The sequence below is a fragment of the Drosophila yakuba genome, chromosome X (assembly GCF_016746365.2).
Source record: "Drosophila yakuba strain Tai18E2 chromosome X, Prin_Dyak_Tai18E2_2.1, whole genome shotgun sequence".
Taxonomy (NCBI): domain Eukaryota; kingdom Metazoa; phylum Arthropoda; class Insecta; order Diptera; family Drosophilidae; genus Drosophila; species Drosophila yakuba.
In genome coordinates this window covers 7,674,986-7,693,061 of record NC_052526.2, presented here as the reverse complement: position 1 = coordinate 7,693,061, position 18,076 = coordinate 7,674,986, and the positions used below count along the sequence as shown (strand labels likewise).

General features: G+C 42.1%; 3 protein-coding genes across 4 annotated transcripts; 1 reads left to right on the top strand and 2 right to left on the bottom strand.

The window, feature by feature from the left end:
• Positions 1 to 6,940: 6,940 nt before the first annotated feature.
• Positions 6,941 to 8,339, bottom strand: LOC6524598 (nuclear speckle splicing regulatory protein 1). Its single transcript, XM_002100419.4, has 2 exons — positions 8,216 to 8,339; positions 6,941 to 8,151 (listed from the first exon to the last, which is right to left on the bottom strand). Exons 1-2 carry the CDS (start codon positions 8,224 to 8,226, stop codon positions 6,981 to 6,983), a joined length of 1,182 nt encoding a protein of 393 aa, XP_002100455.1. The 5' UTR covers positions 8,227 to 8,339; the 3' UTR covers positions 6,941 to 6,980.
• Positions 8,340 to 8,756: 417 nt separating this feature from the next.
• Positions 8,757 to 10,636, top strand: LOC6524597 (40S ribosomal protein S15Aa). 2 transcript variants are annotated; one of them, XM_015190282.3, is made up of 3 exons: positions 8,757 to 8,818; positions 8,887 to 8,922; positions 10,025 to 10,636. In XM_015190282.3, exon 3 carries the CDS (start codon positions 10,027 to 10,029, stop codon positions 10,417 to 10,419), a length of 393 nt encoding a protein of 130 aa, XP_015045768.1. In that variant the 5' UTR covers positions 8,757 to 8,818; positions 8,887 to 8,922; positions 10,025 to 10,026; the 3' UTR covers positions 10,420 to 10,636. The 2 variants fall into 2 exon arrangements, with proteins under 2 accessions (XP_015045768.1, XP_015045767.1); XM_015190281.3 differs by having other exon boundaries at positions 8,796 to 8,814.
• Positions 10,637 to 15,450: 4,814 nt separating this feature from the next.
• Positions 15,451 to 17,686, bottom strand: LOC6524596 (peroxiredoxin 1). Its single transcript, XM_002100417.4, has 2 exons — positions 17,530 to 17,686; positions 15,451 to 16,342 (listed from the first exon to the last, which is right to left on the bottom strand). The coding sequence occupies exon 2, from the start codon at positions 16,340 to 16,342 to the stop codon at positions 15,758 to 15,760; it is 585 nt and encodes a 194-aa protein (XP_002100453.1). The 5' UTR covers positions 17,530 to 17,686; the 3' UTR covers positions 15,451 to 15,757.
• Between the last annotated feature and the right edge of the window lie 390 nt (positions 17,687 to 18,076).

Below are 18,076 nucleotides of genomic sequence, written 5' to 3'. Positions count from 1 at the left end.
TGGTAGGTCTGCCATTTTTATGGCTAATATATTTGCAACTTAATTAAAGCGAATGGAGCAAACGGAAAAGCTTTAAGGCAATTTGCAAAATATATGCAAATGGAAAACCGACTCTTATCTGAAATTTGCATTTCACTCGTGTACATAATTTTTACACCAAAGGGCACATGAAGTTTACTCGAAAGTTTTTTGTGCTTGGGGACTACTGACTAGTTTTTCCTTTTCTTTATTAGTTTTCGTTTCATTTTTGGTGAAAGGAGGTAAAGAAGGTGGAAAAGCTGGAAATCTTCAGTTTATTTGGCTTGTATCCCATTAGTGGCGTGTACAATGCACATACATATGCGAGTATATACGAGTATATATATTTAGCTATTTCAGCCTTAACCAAAATCAAATAGTTTTTGCTCGCCAAAAAAGATGTTGTATAAATAAAAACAATGTGGGCTAAAAACATGCTTTTTAATTGGCTGTACAACATTGACCTGGCGTACGTGACGTATGAGTGATATTTATGTGTATTTGTGAATGACTTGCACAAATAGCCGAGAGAAATGGCCGAGAACAAGAGACGGTTAAATGCCGGCCAGGATGCGGGATGCAAAAGGGAATGGGGGATAAAAATGGTTGGCAAAACGGATGAGGAAGGGGAAAAGGCAAAGGGAAAGGGAAAGGGAAAAGGATGCAAAAGGAGCCAAACGAGCAGGACGAGAAAATCCACTAGCGAATCTACCCGGTGACCCAGGCGACTAACGGGACATGCGAAGATGCAGTGGCAAAGATACAAGTACAGGCTGACAGGGCTCCTCATGCACACAGATACTCAGCTGCAGGATACACTCACTCACTCACACACACTCACTCACACACACTCACTCACACACACTCACTCACACACACTCACTCACACACACACACACAGACACGCTAAGCGAGACACACACACTTACGGGCCAGCTCACACAGACACGTACTCACACACGCAGCGCACATAAATGCAGGCATTAGTACACTGCGGCAAAAGCACATGGCATTTGGTTTTGATAGTTAATAAATACAATAATATCATAAACGAATATATACAAAAAAGTATATAAATTTGCAACAAAAACGGATTACCATTATAAACACATTTTGAGTAACTCTTTTAAACACAAGTTAGCATTTAGTGTTTTCAGTTGACCAAGTTCACTCTTTAAGCTAATTAGTATTAATTGGTAGATGTTAGGCAACTCACTGCTTGATTTCTTGCGGTGTGTGCGTGTGTGTGTGTGATGCGTTTTGTTTGTCATGAGCGCGGTTGGCATCCAGCCTACGAGACCCCACATCCGCTTCCCTCTTATCCAGGCAGGAGGACCTCCACCTCCACCTCCACCTCGTGCTCCACCTCATGCTCCACCTCGTGCTCCAGCTGCTGCTGCACCTCCTCACATCATTCCCACATGCCCCACGTGCCCACATGCCCACATGCCCACACCATGGCAATTGTCCCTCTGCATCGCTCGTTTTCCTGTCATACCCCACACATTTTTCATTACACACTCTGTCCCTTGCAGCAAACGAAATTTTTGGATGCGCCTCGCGCGTCTTGCCACGGCGGCTTGTACTTTGCCACACACACACACACACACACACACACTTGCTCAGTGAGCCACTCTCACACACACATAGCAGCACACTCGACCACACACACACACACACACAGCAATGCGACACCAATACAGATGGCCATAGTGAAACACACACATGTGGCCAAACAATATAAATCACCAGCACTCACACACAAACGTGTCTGCGAGTGCGACAGTGGTGGAGTTTTGAGGGGCGCCGACCGACCGAAAGACCGACCGACCAGGAAGTAGGATGAAATATCGATTTAATATAAGCCGGCGAAATGTACTTGTATATACATATTTGGAGAATTATACCAAAACGTGACTGAAACATATACAAAAAGCAGAGACGTTCGGTCAAAAACAGCAAAACGCCCCGTTACGTAATCTGCCGCAATGAACATTTATTTTTTTTTTGCCCCATCGGCTGGCCGCATAAAATGTGCAATGCGATATCGCCATATCCATATAACCACATATATATAAATATATATACATTGACATATATACAATTTTATGCACGTTTTTAGCCACATTTTATAGGCAATACATTTAGTTTTTATTTTCAATCCGCAGCTATAAACTTTAGTTTTCATACGAGATCGTCGGCCACAAAAAGCATGCAGGTGCAGCTTTACCTTAATTTTTTCATTTAAAACACTTTCACATTTTTCGGTTTAAAATAGGCAGTGAATTTGAGAAAAATAGACACACACACACAGACTCCTGCAAATTGAACAAGCCAAGAGAACATAATGTCCAATGAAACATCTTTTTTGTTTCCTGGTTTCCTCTTTTCCCAACATGTTTGCATTTAATTAATGCGTACACATGGCTTAAAAGCTGATTATCCTTAATTAGTGTTGTCTTTGGCCACACATTCTACCTGAGAGCATTCGGCGTAGGCTAGATTTCAGTTTCAGCCGGCGTACGTGGCGTATGAGTGATTTCAGCTCGGTGTCACTCGGTCGCCGTGAGTTCGCCTTGGAATTTAAAGCTTTTTCAAAACAGATTTGCTTTAAATATGCAATACGTATAAGTAACTTTTAAGATTTCCTTACTGATTAATTGATATGGAAGTAGCTAAAAGACAAAATATAATACAAATATGTATTAAAGTTGCTCACAGGCTGCTTTCGAAAGCATTTATATTTATATTATAAATTTATATTATATTTATATTATCAATTAACATTATTATTTATATTATCAATTTATATTATTATTTATATTATCAATTTATATTATTATTATAAATAAAGTCTAATAAATATTGTATTTTATTTGTAGCCATAATATATTCTACACAAACAAAATTACTGGGTATTTTGGCTTCGATGCACTTGACTCCGACTCCACTGACTCTTATGGCTCTCTTTTGGGCTCAATGACCGTCCATTTACCCCCCGCCCCCCTTTTTGGGCACGCCCCTGGACAAATGCATCGTGGACAAGACTAACGGCCAGGTCACCAGGGTGTGCTGACCGCACTCCGGGTTGCCCCAGCTCCGTGGTCCCTGGTCCTTGGTCCTCTCGTCCTCGTTCTCGTCCTCATCAGAGTCCAAGTCCTGGTGCAACGGCATTGAAAATGTTGATAATTGAATTCACACGTGAATGATCACAATCTTGAAGCCTTTACTTGCTTGCGCCTATTGGCCTGCTCCGCTCCTAGGCTCCTACGCTCCTCTGCTCTGCTCCTCTGCTCCCCGTCTCCTTGGCTCGCAGGACCACTGGGGCAGCAGGATATGGTTTTTGGGGATTCGGGATGTTGCATGGTTGCATGGTGGATTAATGGGTTTGGCTTCTCTGGCCGCATGGCTGCAGCAGGCCCAGATTGAATCGCTGCCTTTTTGGCAATGGCCAAAAGGAAAATGCCAAAGCCAAAGCCAAGCCCAAGCCCAAAACCGAGACCAAAAGCCAAGTAATTATGATCGTAAATTGATTAGGCAACGAGAGAGAGAGAGAGAGAGGCGTACAAAGCGGGCTAAAAGTGGGCGTGGACCGCACAAAAGGGGTTAATGGAATTAGTGTTACATAATCTCTGTTGTTCCACTGCCTGTACTTGTTACCACGATGATGATGATGATGTTGTTGTTGATGATGTTGCTAGTGATGCTGCTGATTTTGCCGCCGGGTTAAGCCACAAAAAAACAGCACAGGCAGCCCTTCCACCAAAATCACCTAAAAACTTTTTGGATAGCTTAACTTTTTATAACCACTGCGCTCATAGTTCTGCAGCCACTTTGCGCATAAAAAAGATAACAACTTTTATTGATCTCAAGAGTCTTGGCGAAAATAGAGAGACACAGATTGAGTTTCAGTTGAACGTGGAGATGGAGATGGTGAAGGTGATGGAGATGGAGACCACTAGAAACTTCAGCACAAACAAACTGAAATACTTAAATTTTTTACGGCGAAAGGTAACGAAACAAGAAGTCGCCACTTGAGACAGCAGCTTCCTATTTGTAAATGGTTTTCAGTAAGATGTGATTATTGCACAAAGTGTCGAAAGTTCAACAAATAATGCAAATGGGATTATGCAAATAAATAAATGCGAATATAAGTTAATTAGTTGCTACAGCACATTTATAAGGTACATTTAATAAGCAATAAAGAATTAATGTTAAATTGCATGGGCGAATAAGACATTGTACAGATAACTAAAGTTGAATATTGCTCATACGCCATGTATGCCACTTTTTCCCTATGCTCTACACTCTTCACTTGAAAGACTGTCCATATATTCGAATTTCGATCCGATGGCAATGGCGGTAACCTTCGTCACGCGGCAAAAGAAACGAGAAGCATCCATTTAGCGAATGGGGCGTACTGTTCGAAAACCCTCGAGACCTCAAAAGGGTTAAGGCAGCCAAGGCGACGCACTTGCAGCTGCAGTGTTTTTGCACTCAAATCGAGAGCACTCAATTAGAAACGTTAAGCTAACGACCGATGCGATTCGATTCGATGCGATGCGATTCGATTCCCATTTCATTCGACTTGATTCGATCGACGGTACGTGAATCCGAGGGGGATAGCTATACATAGTTCGCACTCTTCTTCGATCTGCGACGACAATCAGAAGAGAAAATTCCATTGCAGTTCGTATCGAATTAATTTGCCTAAAATGTGGCACAAATCTCAATTGCAGCAGTGCACATCAATAAACAAAAACGCCAGAAAGGAGCAAAAAAACAAAAAAACGAGCAAAGGAGCAAAGGACATGTGAGATTGATTACACAATCGAACAGGTAAGAGCGAGACAGAGGGAGAGAGAGAGAGAGAGAGGGCGAGGCAAGCGGATGGCGATGGGAGGAGGAGGTGAGGGTCGCTGACTGCCAAATGGAAAATGGATTTCAGTATTAATTTCGCTGACGACGACGAGGACGAGGACAACTGCGACTGCGACTAGAAGGATGAGGATGAAGCTGAGGATGAGGTTGAGAATGAGGATGAGGACATGGATACGGAAGATGACGAAGTGGAGCGAAGGCACGTTGGCAACATCAAAAGCGAGGCATATCCGTCTTGACATTCCGTCCGGGCTGCAGATGCAGATGCTGCTGTTGCTGCTGCTGCTGCTGCTGCTGTAGGATGCTGGCGGTTTCCGGGGGTGTTACATTTTGAGCGGGGGGGAATACGGGTATACACGGGGCATCCGTCCACGGGTATTTGGTATTCGGCATGCCGTGGAATGGGATGGAATGGGTTGGAATGGGTTGGGTTTCGGGATGATGACGGAATGTAGAGATGAAGAACCGGAGCAAAACTGCGGTTTGCCATCACTGCAATGCGCCGGACCCCGGAGCCGGAATCTAACTTCAATGATGGCAAAAGTACAAGGTAGGGGCGAGAAACAACAAGAAAAATGCACGTGGGTAAGCCGAAAGTGATGATGATGATGCTGGGTACACCGCATTTCCCTAATCCGGCGTAAGGTACAAGGTACACCGATTGCAAAACGGTTAGATGATATATGAAACTCTAACCATATTGAATAATAGTATTAAGTACAGATGCATTATAAGCAATTGCAACCGATTCAAGTTAGTCCTAGTGCTAATTCACACTCTAAAGTGCTGAAGAATTCGCGTTTTTGGTGATACATAAATATCTAGGAATTAAAGGCTTCCCATGAGTTTTCAGCACAGATAGCGGGATGCTTTATAAAACCTGACTGTTTATATATGTTTTCAAAACCAGACAAGGTCGTAAACACTGGACCAAAGTACCTAGGAACCGCCTAGACACTGTCCATCACTGATCCTAACCATGTCAGCCGCAATGCTCGCCGCGCTTTCGCTGCTTTCCGTTCAACTTTGCCGAGGCCCTTACTCCTGCTCCTGCTGCTCCTGCTGCTGCTCCTCCTCCTCCTGGACCCGCCTGGTCCATTGGTTTTCGCTTTTATGGCGCGGGCACACCTATTTTCCAAAAGGATTTCCCAGCATTTGCGGCAAAATGAAGCAACAACAATGTTGCAAAAACAAAAAGGGATGGCGAAAAAATAAACTAACGCCAAGTTGGCTCTTTGTTATTTGGGCGTTTGGCAAGTTTCTCGTTGCCTTTCCGTTTTTTATACCCTTGCTGAGGGTATTAGAACTTGGATTAGGAGTTTCCGGCTCAGTGAACGAGATATTTGTGAACCTAAAAAGTCATTTCTGCATAAGCTGTCTGCCTCAACGCGGATTTGTTCGCTACTATAAAATCAATAGGGATGAATTTTTGCCCCCAGCTCATCGACTTACTCACATTGTAGCACTGGAACTGTTCGATTTAGCCAGGTATGTTTGGATATAGCTCTAATATGATGAAGAACTTACAGCTGCACTGTATTTGTATCTATATTTGTAACTACTTTCATCCATATTTGTGAAGATATTGGCGAAATCTTTAACGTATATTGTTATAAAATTGAATCTGTCAATAGTTAGTAACCTTTAAGGGTATTTGCAGTTGCGGTCTTTTAAGCTAGCCCTAGTTATTTTTTTGGCTCTCCTACTTGTCGTCGTCATACAAAATAAATGGAATATCTTCGCGTTCTTCCCCTTCAGGCACTTCCTCATCCTCCTCCAGTGCTTTTTCCCTCCCCCCCCAACTTTTCCTGCGGTTCCATCCGTCATGCCTTGTACTTCTTACCCATTTTTTTTTGTTTTTTGCTCCTCCTCCGTTTTAGATGAAAAGTGCAAACGGTCTGGGGACGGACTCTGTTGCAACTTATGCAAAATATTTGCACCGAAAAGGGTCCGCTAAGAGCGTTGGCGTACACATAAATAATTTATGAGCATGGGACAAATTGAAATTAGCATAATAAGGAGACAATACAGAAATCACTGCTTTGTTTTTTCCATCTACTCGAACTTTAATTGGATGCATTTTACCCCTGGCGCGCTCGCTTGCGTTCCTGATAGCGTGCCACCGCTGCCTCGAAGACCTCGCCCACGGTCCTTTTGCGCCAGATGAGTGTGCGGTCGACGGGAGGCTTGGTGACTGTCGGCACGGGTAGATCCTTCTCGTCCACGTCGCCATTGGAATTTTCTGCTTTTTTGGAGGGCGATTGTTGCGAGGCCTCGGGTTCTTTGGCTTTAGCGGGCTCAGAACTTTCCGGTGCCTTGTCCTTATCCTCCTTTTTGTCCTGGGACAGCTTCTCCTTCCCCTTTTCCTCCTTTTCCTTCTTTTGCCCCTTCTCCTCTTCCTCATCGCTGGAGTCGTCTATGCTAAAATCGGAATCGGCATCTATGTTGTTGGTCAAATGTGCCTGTGCTGGCTTGCTTTCCGCCTGATCCGTTGACTTTGTGGATTCCGAGCCTTGGCCTGACTTGCCCTTCGTCTGCTCCTCTTCCTCCTCGGAGGAGCGACGTCTTCGATAGCTTCTGTGCTTTGCCGCCTCAGCCTTGATAGGTTTGTACGCCACCTCGTCAGTGGTGGGCGCCGTCTTGGGCTTGACGACATCCTGCTGGGCGGGACCGCCCATTTTCTGTTCGTAGAGATGGCGATAGAAGCCGTCCAGATCCTTCTGCTTGGTGACATCGCCAATGGCCTCGAGGTACTCATCCCGTTGCTCCTGCTCCTGCATCTGGCGTATGGACTCGAGTTTCTTGCGATAGGCGGCAGTCACATAGGTATCCTTGTCCTTGTACATCTCGCCCTCGGCCTCGCGATCCTTCTGCACCTGCCGTTCGATGCGCAGCTCCTTCTCCAGCTTCCTGCGCTCGGCATGCTCCATCAGCCGGCCGATGTACTTGGGTTTCCGCGGCTCCTGGCTCTTCGTCTGCTTGGCCTCCTCGCGTTTGCTGTCCATGTCGTCGTACAGCTCATCGTACTGGAATATGGTTGGATCCTCGGCCAGGGCCTTCTCCTGCTGCCGCCGGGCCACGCGGCGCTCCATTAGACTGGGACCCAAGGACATGCCGCTGGTTTTCGGCTTCAATTGCGGAGCATTTTGGTCATCATCGCTTTCGGACTCGGAGCTCTCGTCGAAAATCGAGGGCCTTTCGGGCCGTTTTGGAGGGGCCTTCTTCTGCTGGCCGGGTATAATAAGGCCATATCTGCGTGGTGTTAAAATAGTCATTAGAAACCGCGCAAATTGTTTATTATTAACAAATTACTTACTGTTTGGACATGTTTGTTTATTTATGAATTCTTAGTATGACCGTTTGCTGCGGCTACAGAAATGCCTTATGTATGCGGCAACACTGCAGCGAGCAACGCTGTGCCGGCTGAAAGAACAGTTTCAATATACATCGATAGTTATACATGTCGATAGTTTTTAGATAATAGTTTAAAACACGGATGGTAAAATCAAACTTTTTATTTCAATTTATCACTTTATTTTTAATTAGCTTGTAATTAGTTGTGTTGAGATTGTTTAATAATTGTTTTAATATCTTTTTTATTCCAAAAACTATGGCTTTTATCCACACATTGAAACTATATTATTGCTACTTTGATGATGCAAAATACGCATTCCAATATGGCAAATTATTTTATAAAGCGTATAATACTAAAACGTTCAATTTATAAAATGATTATTTTAATTAAACGTTTATTTATCCATGGTCAGCTGGCATTTTAGCCATGCCTCCAACCGTGGCCTGCGTCCGGCTAACTATCGATAGGCACTTCGAGCTTAGCCACTTTTGCCACGACCGGCCACACTGTTCTGTGTCTTTTTCCTTCCGTTTCCCTTTCTTTTCCCTTTTCACGTTTGCGTGAGTGCGTGTTCTCCGCGGTTTTGTTCACCGAATTTGTACTTAAACCAATTTTATTTCCTCTATTTACAGCGGTCGTGTAAAACAGTGTTTGCAAACCAATCCCAGGTAAATGCCGCTTCCATTGGACCCGTTTTCAGCGCGAAAATGAAGCCAGATTAGATTGGCGGCGATCGCCGGCCGAAACATGTGCAAATCCACCCAACTCTTTTTTTTTATTACAAATTTTTTTTACTGTGCGCCAAAGTGCCAAAGTTGAGCAGTTTACCGTGTAAACAATGCATGAAATGCCTCGCTAAATGCGGCATGTATATATATACATACTTTTTTTTTGGTTATAATTTTTTTAATGTGCAAAAGAATATGAAGTGAGAAATTCGGCCCAAGTGTGTTGCACAGTGTTGTGGTGCATGTGTGTGTGTGTGTGTGTGTGATTGGCTTAAAAATGTGGCAAAAAGTCGGAAATTCAATTGAAACGAATGCAGCACCCAAAACCGGCTAAATTTAACTAATTTTAACACATTTCGATGGGAAAACTTACCCGAAATAGTTGTTGTTTACAGCCACTTGCACGCACACACACACACGCGCAGAAACACAGACAGTAACTTTTTTTTTCTCTCCTGGCATTTCGCACGTGTTTTACTTGCTGTTTCTGCTTCTTGTTCAATGTTCCGTTACTCGCTGAGTTAAAAAGTAAAGCCATAATCTGTTTAAAATCATAATCAGCATTAAAAAACGTTTCGTCTGTCCGCGTAAATTTCGTGGGAAGAGCCACGCCTCCTGCAGAAAGTAGCCACCTGTATTTGATAGTTTTTGTGGTATTTATAATGCTAAAATGGTATCATATGTGTTAGGATCACTTTATGGCTCCATGTTTAGCTTAACTTGTCAAACTTTTGTGTTCTAAGAGTTCGTCTAGTTTCAAGAGCTGTTACTTTTTCTTTGAATAAGGCTTCAGCATCGTTTGCCAACTTAATTGATATAGGTAAAACTTGTATAGTAGTTTTAATATGTAATTTATTAAGCTGCTTTTGATAGTCAGCTCTGAAGATCAGTAACACACGTTTGTAATGTTTATAAGAGCACAGAGTAGCTGTTACGCCCAAGTCGGCCCTCTCGACTATACTCCCTACCCGTTCTATTTGGTACCGTGCATTTCGGACTTGTTAAGCCCACGACTAATTGTGTTCCCACAAACATTTTGCAGCCATGGTGCGTATGAACGTATTGGCCGATGCCCTGAAGTGCATCAACAACGCCGAGAAGCGTGGCAAGCGCCAGGTGCTGCTGCGTCCCTGCTCCAAGGTGATCATCAAGTTCCTGACCGTGATGATGAAGCATGGCTACATTGGTGAATTCGAGATCGTTGACGATCACCGTTCCGGCAAGATCGTGGTCAACCTAACTGGTCGCCTGAACAAGTGCGGCGTCATCTCGCCCCGCTTCGATGTGCCCATCAACGACATCGAGAAGTGGACCAACAATCTGCTGCCCTCCCGTCAGTTTGGCTACGTTGTGCTCACCACCTCTGGCGGCATCATGGACCACGAGGAGGCCAGGAGAAAACATTTGGGAGGCAAGATCCTCGGCTTCTTCTTCTAGAGGCACTCGAGTTGACATTGAAGAGAGTCTTGTGTGTGCTGCTGAGGAGTTTGATATGTAGATTGACGTTTTATTTCACCGACCATGCATCCAACTATGTATTTTGTGTACAAACAACAAAAAGGGCGAGAACACGCTGCTACATTCATTCAGAGACAACCAACGACGATGAATGTTCACAAAAGTAACGCGAAATAAAATGATTGATACATAATAATTTTAATAACGATTTTGTTTACGATCTACTTATATACTATGTAAAGCGGTACAGTGATAAAACAATAGCGACAGTAAATCGATCTGTTAAGATAAAACCCACACTCTGTGTATAATCTAAACTGGACCGGAGTTCCTTATATCTGGATATAGCGTCAAGTTCATGACCAAAATCAAGGCAGATCAGAACTTCGCTAATGCCGCAAGCCATGTGGTTTCTTTTGAGGTGTTCAGCTTCGGTTACGTGCTTCTCATAATGAAAATAAGGAAATTGATCACCTTCTTGATACCTTAGAGCCAAAAACTATTAAGTAAGCAATATCATATGGTTATTTAGTTTTATTAGAACTTCTTCAGCATGAAAACCTTAACTTCTATTGTTATTTGTTTATGAAACAAATATTGCTTGGTAGGATTGGGTGTAAATGGAGTTTGAGAACATTCTGAAGATTACATTTTGCCTAAAAACTGTATTAGTCCCTCCTTTAACAGTTTTTATTTACTATATGCTCTAGAAAACTGCTCAATATGAAAATTGATAGAAAAAGATAGTATTTATAGCTGATAAAGCAAATGTTGAGTAAAAATTAATTTCAATTGTTATGGCATTTATTTACCCGATAACTCAAAGTTGATATTATCGATAGTTATCACTAAGAAGTACCTGGATTGCTTTTCAAATTTTGCCATTATTTTTTATCAACATTTAAAATTTTTGCGGGCAAGTTGCAGCCCTCGAGTTCAGTGCTGCAAAACAGGTAAGGTGCTCACCCAACATTTGAGTCCTATACAGCACTGCATTTCATGAACAATTCATTGCATACTTTGCAGCGCATTTGCGATTGGCTGTTAGATTTGAATTGATTCCAAATGCAAAACTCAATTATCCGATCAGTGTGCTGACTCAAATAGGAGTCTCATTTGTGCCGGCACAATTGCCATGTCATTAAGTACAATTACATTTCATATTGACTACCGATCGATATCGGTGTTGCGTGCGGCTTAAGAAACAAATATATATAATTGATGAGTCCATGCGGCGTTATCTACTTCATGTTTTTGGTGGCGACCCCAACTACAACTTGGCCATTACCCTGGCCAATACACACCCCCCCCACCCGTTTCCTTATCGCAAAGGTACTTGAAAGGTCAAGCTTAGCCCAATATGGCGGAGTTTGTCATATTTCGAGCATGGCATTCCGCACGACCCATTCCCACTGATATCACTAAGACCACGGAAAAAGCCGCCCGATTACCACTTATCAGTCTATAAAATAATCAAATTACGCCACAGACAGCAGTTCGAAGCATAGCACTCAATGTTGTTGTCACACAAATAGTGTCCACTTTCTAAAAAACATCATCAAAAATTGCAAAAAATGTGAAAAAAAATTACTTTTTTTTTTTAAACACAGTTTGATTGGAAATTTAATTACGAACTCATAGAGGTATGGCAATCCATATTTGGAGAACTATTTTGAATGTTCTGATCAAAATACTGATAATTATTTACGTAAAAAAACAGAAAATCAATTTTCGCCAAAATTTCAATATTTACGATTGGTATTTTCTGTATAACTTGGCTAAAAATGGTCAGAAAGCGAAAAGAATTACAGTTTTGTACTCCTAATTACCAATACTAACTAACCAAATCACTTTTTGACCGACTGTGTTAAAATAATTTTTGGCCATTTTTTCGCTTTTTTTGTAAGGGGTACCATCATCAAAATTTGCAAAAAATCGAAAAGAAATAGAATTTTTTTTTGAAAACACAGTTTGGTTGGAAATTTAATTACGAACTTAACGAGGTATGACATTCCATATTTGGACCACTATTTCGAATGCTGTGATCAAATTACTGATAAGAACTCCTTTTTTGTCTTAATTTTACAAAAATTAACACAACACGAAATAGACATTTCTTTTTATATATTATTTTATTTGCTTTGCTGAAATTTGTAATATTTGATTCCCATATTTTTTTTAAATGTACAATTTTTCTTTTTTAAAATGATAAAAAAAAAAAGCAGCCACAAAAGCCGCATCCAAAAGACAGAAAGTAAAGCGTCCCTCTCCATTTGGCCCAGGTACTCACCCCTTTCCTCAAGCTCTCCACTCTTCCACGTCAGAGCAGACAGCTGGTTGTAGCTCCTAGAAAATAGCTGGCTCAGGCACTTCCTCCAGTAGGTCGCAATCACATTATTGATACCCTCTGCTGCCACATAAAATCACTGCACCACTCACTCACATTTAGTATTTTTTATTTGAAAAACATCGAAAAAGTGGTTTGCTTACGTAGGACTTTTGAGAAGCGCAGAGGAGGGCACTAATATTTTGGTATTATTTAGTATTATTTGGTATTAAGTTTTTAGTATTTAGTTCTTAGTATTATTCATTATTTCCTTTTAATTTAACGCATTACTTTCAGCTACTTTACTTATAATTTTATAATTCCACTTTGAATGCCAGCTAGAAGAATATAAATAGAATAGTGTTAATTAAGTTTAAATATTATTTAATAATATAAAATATTGTTGTTTGTTAACTGGCAAAACACCCGGGTGTTTGTTATTGTCGCAAATAAAGTGTCAACAAACACCCGGGTGCTGAAACACCCAGTGTTTAGAGGGTGCACTTAGAGTGCCGGTGGCTTGCTGCCATTTTTTGATTCGTAGGCGAATTAATTTGTTAAAATAATTTTTGGCCAAATTTTCGCATTTTTTGTAAGGGGTACCATCATCAAAATTTGCAAAAAATCGAAGAGAAATAGAATTTTTTTGCAAACACAGTTTGATTGGAAATTTAATTACGAACTCAACGAGGCATGACATTCCATATTTGGACCATTATTTCCAAAGTTGTGGCAACAAAACTGATCATTTTTGGGCTAAAAATCAAAAAAACGAATTCTTGACCTTTAACCAACATTGCACTGCTAAAATATTATTTTATTTTTAATTTCAAATATGGTGTTACTTCAAAACACTTAATATAATCATAGTGGTAAGTTAGTTATTTAACAGAGTATTATTAATTATATAGTTATAATTAAACTGCAGTTATTGCTATTGCTTCGCCCGCAGCTGTATGTACATATGTATGTATGCATGTACTAGTTTTCCGGATACCGACTGCCAGCGATTGGCAAATCGAGAATATCCCAGGCATTTCCCACCCATTTCCCATCGCAGCATTCATTATTGGAAGTGCGTTTTTCTGCCACCCAATTATCATCGATCTGGACTCGAAATGGAAAATAGGAAATGGGAGTTGCAAGTGGAATCACAGCCATTGAAAGTCACCGACAATGACATTTGCAACGCCCTCAATGGAGGCACATTGTAACCGTTGGCATAGAAATCGGCACTTGGCCTATTGTATAGTACATAGTACATAGTATATAGTATAGTAGTCGATGTAGCTTTTTGTGCCGCTTTGGCCAGACTTTGACTGCCATGATTCAGCAGAAGCAATCTCTTTTTGCAGCTGTCGTGCGGCTGGCTGATGAATATGAATAGAGCGTTTTCTGTACAGCTTGGCAAACAAGCTCAGGTAAAAACGAATTTCAATTGTCCAATTCCCAGCATCACGAAGATGGGTTGCTCTTTTTCTGGCAATTTATATATGCAATCCTTTCATAGAATATGTACTTTCATTGCATTGCTTTAAACTAACAACATATTACGTGTGCTGTGGATTTTTTGAACTCAAAGTAAAAATATTGCTCATACGCCGTGATGTACCACACTTCTGTACCTCTCTTCTACTTCAAGGAACTTCTCTAACGTCTTTTATCCAATTCATAAGGTATAAGTACATATATATTCTTAGTTTATTAGTAACTTTCACAACGAAAGGTGCCAAGAGCTGGGGGAATAGGAAGTGCCATTGTGTGTGCAGTGAACTTGAGTAATCGGGCGCAATTAGCAGACTGATAATGATAATGGCCACTATGGCCGCTATGAGCCATCAAGTCGGCTATGCCCCGCCGATCTAGCGGCAGTGAACAAAATGGCAAAAACAAAAACTAACGACGTAACGTGCGCAGCGATCTGATCGCACCACTTGACTTTCGGAAAGGGTTCTGTTTCTGTTTCTGTTTCGGTTTCTGTTACTATTTCTGTTTCCAGTAGGTTCCACAGGCAGTAAATAAACTCGCCGAGCAGCTGGCCATATGTAGCTAGAGGTAGTTGGGTAGTCGGTTATAATACATATGCATATGTATGACCTGGAGAAACTGGTTTTATGGTGAAAGAGATCCCAAGACACCTCGTGTGATGCGCCGCAAGCTACACGTAATAGTTGAACCGAGGATCACAAAGGGGGCCTCAAATCAGGCAGACCTATATATATGTTTATATATATATATATACTATATAGCGATAGAGTCAAAAGACTCGTTTAATATGCGAGACATCCACGTCGACTAGACGACTCTCGCTTGCACTTCACATTGAAATGGCTGGGAGATGGCGGCAAAACGGGAATTGTGCACTCGGTTACTGTGTCACCAACAGCTGTTGCTGCACTGCGAGAAAATGCCACCCATGTAAGAGTGTACAGAACAGCTGTAAATCCATGTTAGAGATATCATCTATAAGTCATTTAAGTTGTGCATTGCCTATGTCAAGGCATTCGCAGCATTCTGATTCAGTCTATTTGCCATTTCGCAATTGCCAGACGCAGACGGTGATAAGTCGCCCACTGCGGTTTTCTTCGCTGTTTTGTGTGGAAATGTTTCCCCGGATGATAAGCGCAGAGGTTTGAGGCGAAAGTCCGCCCGCCACCCCCTGATAAAGAGCCACGTGCTTCGACTTCTCTTCCGTACAATCGTTTATTGTGGTGAATTACAAAAAAAGCACACAAAAAAAAAAAGGTAAAAAATAATCACTTTCCGCTTAGCGTCTGCAGGTGTTTCTCTTCTCTTCTCCTTTTTTTTGTGGTTGCCTGTTGCAGGGAAAGATGCCTCACAGTGTTCTCTTCTCTCTACGCTCTAGGGTTAATATGTAGGATATATAATGTATATGTGGTTTTTTGTTTTCGAACGGGTTGGGTGGCGCGATTCGAATACGCTCCCACTCGCCAGGAGCAGCCCCGTCCAGCGAACAGTTGGTTAGCCTCTTTAGGAGGTGGTCTCGAAGTACTCCTTGGACTTGGTGGGATCGGCCACCATGGTCTTCTGGCCGGGCTTCCAGTTGGCGGGGCACACCTCGCCGTACTTATCGGTGTACTGGAAGGCCTGAACGAGACGCAGTGTCTCCTCCACGCTGCGACCCACGGGCAGATCGTTGACGGTGATCTGGCGCAAGTTCTGCTTGTCATCGATGATGAACAGGCCGCGGAATGGGATGCCGGTCTCCTCATCGAGCACACCATAATCGCGGGCCACCTTCATCGACTTGTCGGCCAGCAGGGGAATGTCCATGCTGCCCAGACCGCCCTGCTTCCTGGGCGTGTTGATCCACGCCAAGTGGGTGAACTGGCTGTCCGTGGAGCAACCGATCACCTCGCAATTGATCTTGCGAAACTCGGCGGCGCTCTCCGAGAATGCGATAATCTCCGTGGGGCACACGAAGGTGAAGTCCAGCGGATAGAAGAACAGCACCAGGTACTTGCCCTTGTAGTCGCTCAGCTTGATGTCCTTGAACACACCATTGACGACGGCGGTGCCGGCGAATCCGGGAGCGGGCTTCTGTAGCTGGGGCATCTATTAAGTGGATGGATGAATGGTTGGGGAATTAGGAACACGTTTCTTCAAGTTAGTGAGAAATTAACACTGGCGTAGTACTTATTCACCTTCACTTAAGAACTAAAATGGAAAATCCCACATATCTCCCTTTAAAATCTCCCTATGACTGATATTTCCTCTTTCGCCTCATAATTTCGTAATCTAATCTCTCTATCAAGAGATTCCTTCGGAGCCATAAAAAATTTCATCACTCCAGCGTTGGATTATTACAAGATAAAAGTGAGTTCATAAATTCCATTTATGGAGGCTTGTAAAAACATGTATTATTCATTATTCCAATTTATATTTCACAAGCTCTCTTAATGGAAATATTAAATATTTACAAAACTAGAAATTTATCACATGCAATCGATCTTTTTTTGTTGCAAGCTAAAAGTTTTAAGGGCTACTTTGTAATTTGTAATATTTCTAATAACTGTGCAAATCAATGGAACTTCAAATTGGTTTTTAGTTGTTAGGCAAGTAAACGTGAAGCTAATTTCAGTGGGGAAAAGTCTCTATAAATCGGAGTTCTAATGCGGCAATTACTAACGATTATGGGCAATTACCCTTGACTTCCAGATGTTTCGCCGCCAACTGGAGAGATCAAAGAGGAGCAAGGAGAGAGGAGAATGGGGAGAGAGGGGTGCAAGCTGAACTCTACAAAATGGCCGCCGAACGAAGCGAAATGGAAGAAACCCGGAATAATAAATTAGCCAAATTTTTCGGCTGCTCCCATTTATGCGATTGAATTTATTGAACTTTCGGCACGTTCGCGTTTTTCATGTAATGGATGCGAATTAATTACAAATCACAAAATTTATTTCTGAATTCGCAAATATTTTCCTCTCGTTTTGATTTCATTTCTTTGCCCTTTTTTTTCGCCGGCTATTCATGTGGCTGTGTGTGTGTGTGTGTGACGGACGTGCCAATCAAGTGAAAAAGAACAAAATGTGAAAAAAAGCGAAGAACTATGCTCTCGGTGCAAAAAGTTGTGAAATAATCTCGAGTCGGCCGACCGAACATCATTATCTTTTGCTCATCGAAAAACAGCAAAAACCCAACAACAACAACAGCGATTCTAATTTCTAATCTTACGCTCCGCAGTTTCTCCCCAACTTTGCCCAGAATCAGCGACCTGTTCAACGCCCCCCAAGAGCACTCACTTTAACAGTTGTTGTTTGGTTTTTTCTCTTAGTAATTCTCGGTAATTGCTCGACTTCCGCGTGGGCTTCCTCTTTCGCTCGCAGCTGCAGCTTTCGCACAAACCTTTCGGCACGAGTTGAAATTCGCGAATGGATTGAAATTTAGTGGTATGCTGGTAACCAGGGCTGGCGCAACATGGATGCCGCTTGCGATAGGCAGCGCCGATAGGCGCCACTTATCGATAGCTTGCGGGTGCTTAAAGCGCCATCTGTCGACTATGGGCGCGCTTTTCAAACATGGATTCTACATTTTAAAGAGCAACACCGTGCTTTCACGTAAGTTTTCTATTTAAGTAGTAATAAGTTTTAATACTCTGGAAAACAAGTATTTATTTATATATACCAATGAAGTATACACTTATAATGTAATATATATATATATGTAATATATGTAATATATAATGTGCAGTACTTCTGGTATAATGCGGTTGCTGAACGGCCACACTTATTTCTCATTTTGGCGCCAAAATGAAAAAGCCGCGCTTTTTTGAATTTGAAAATGCAGTTA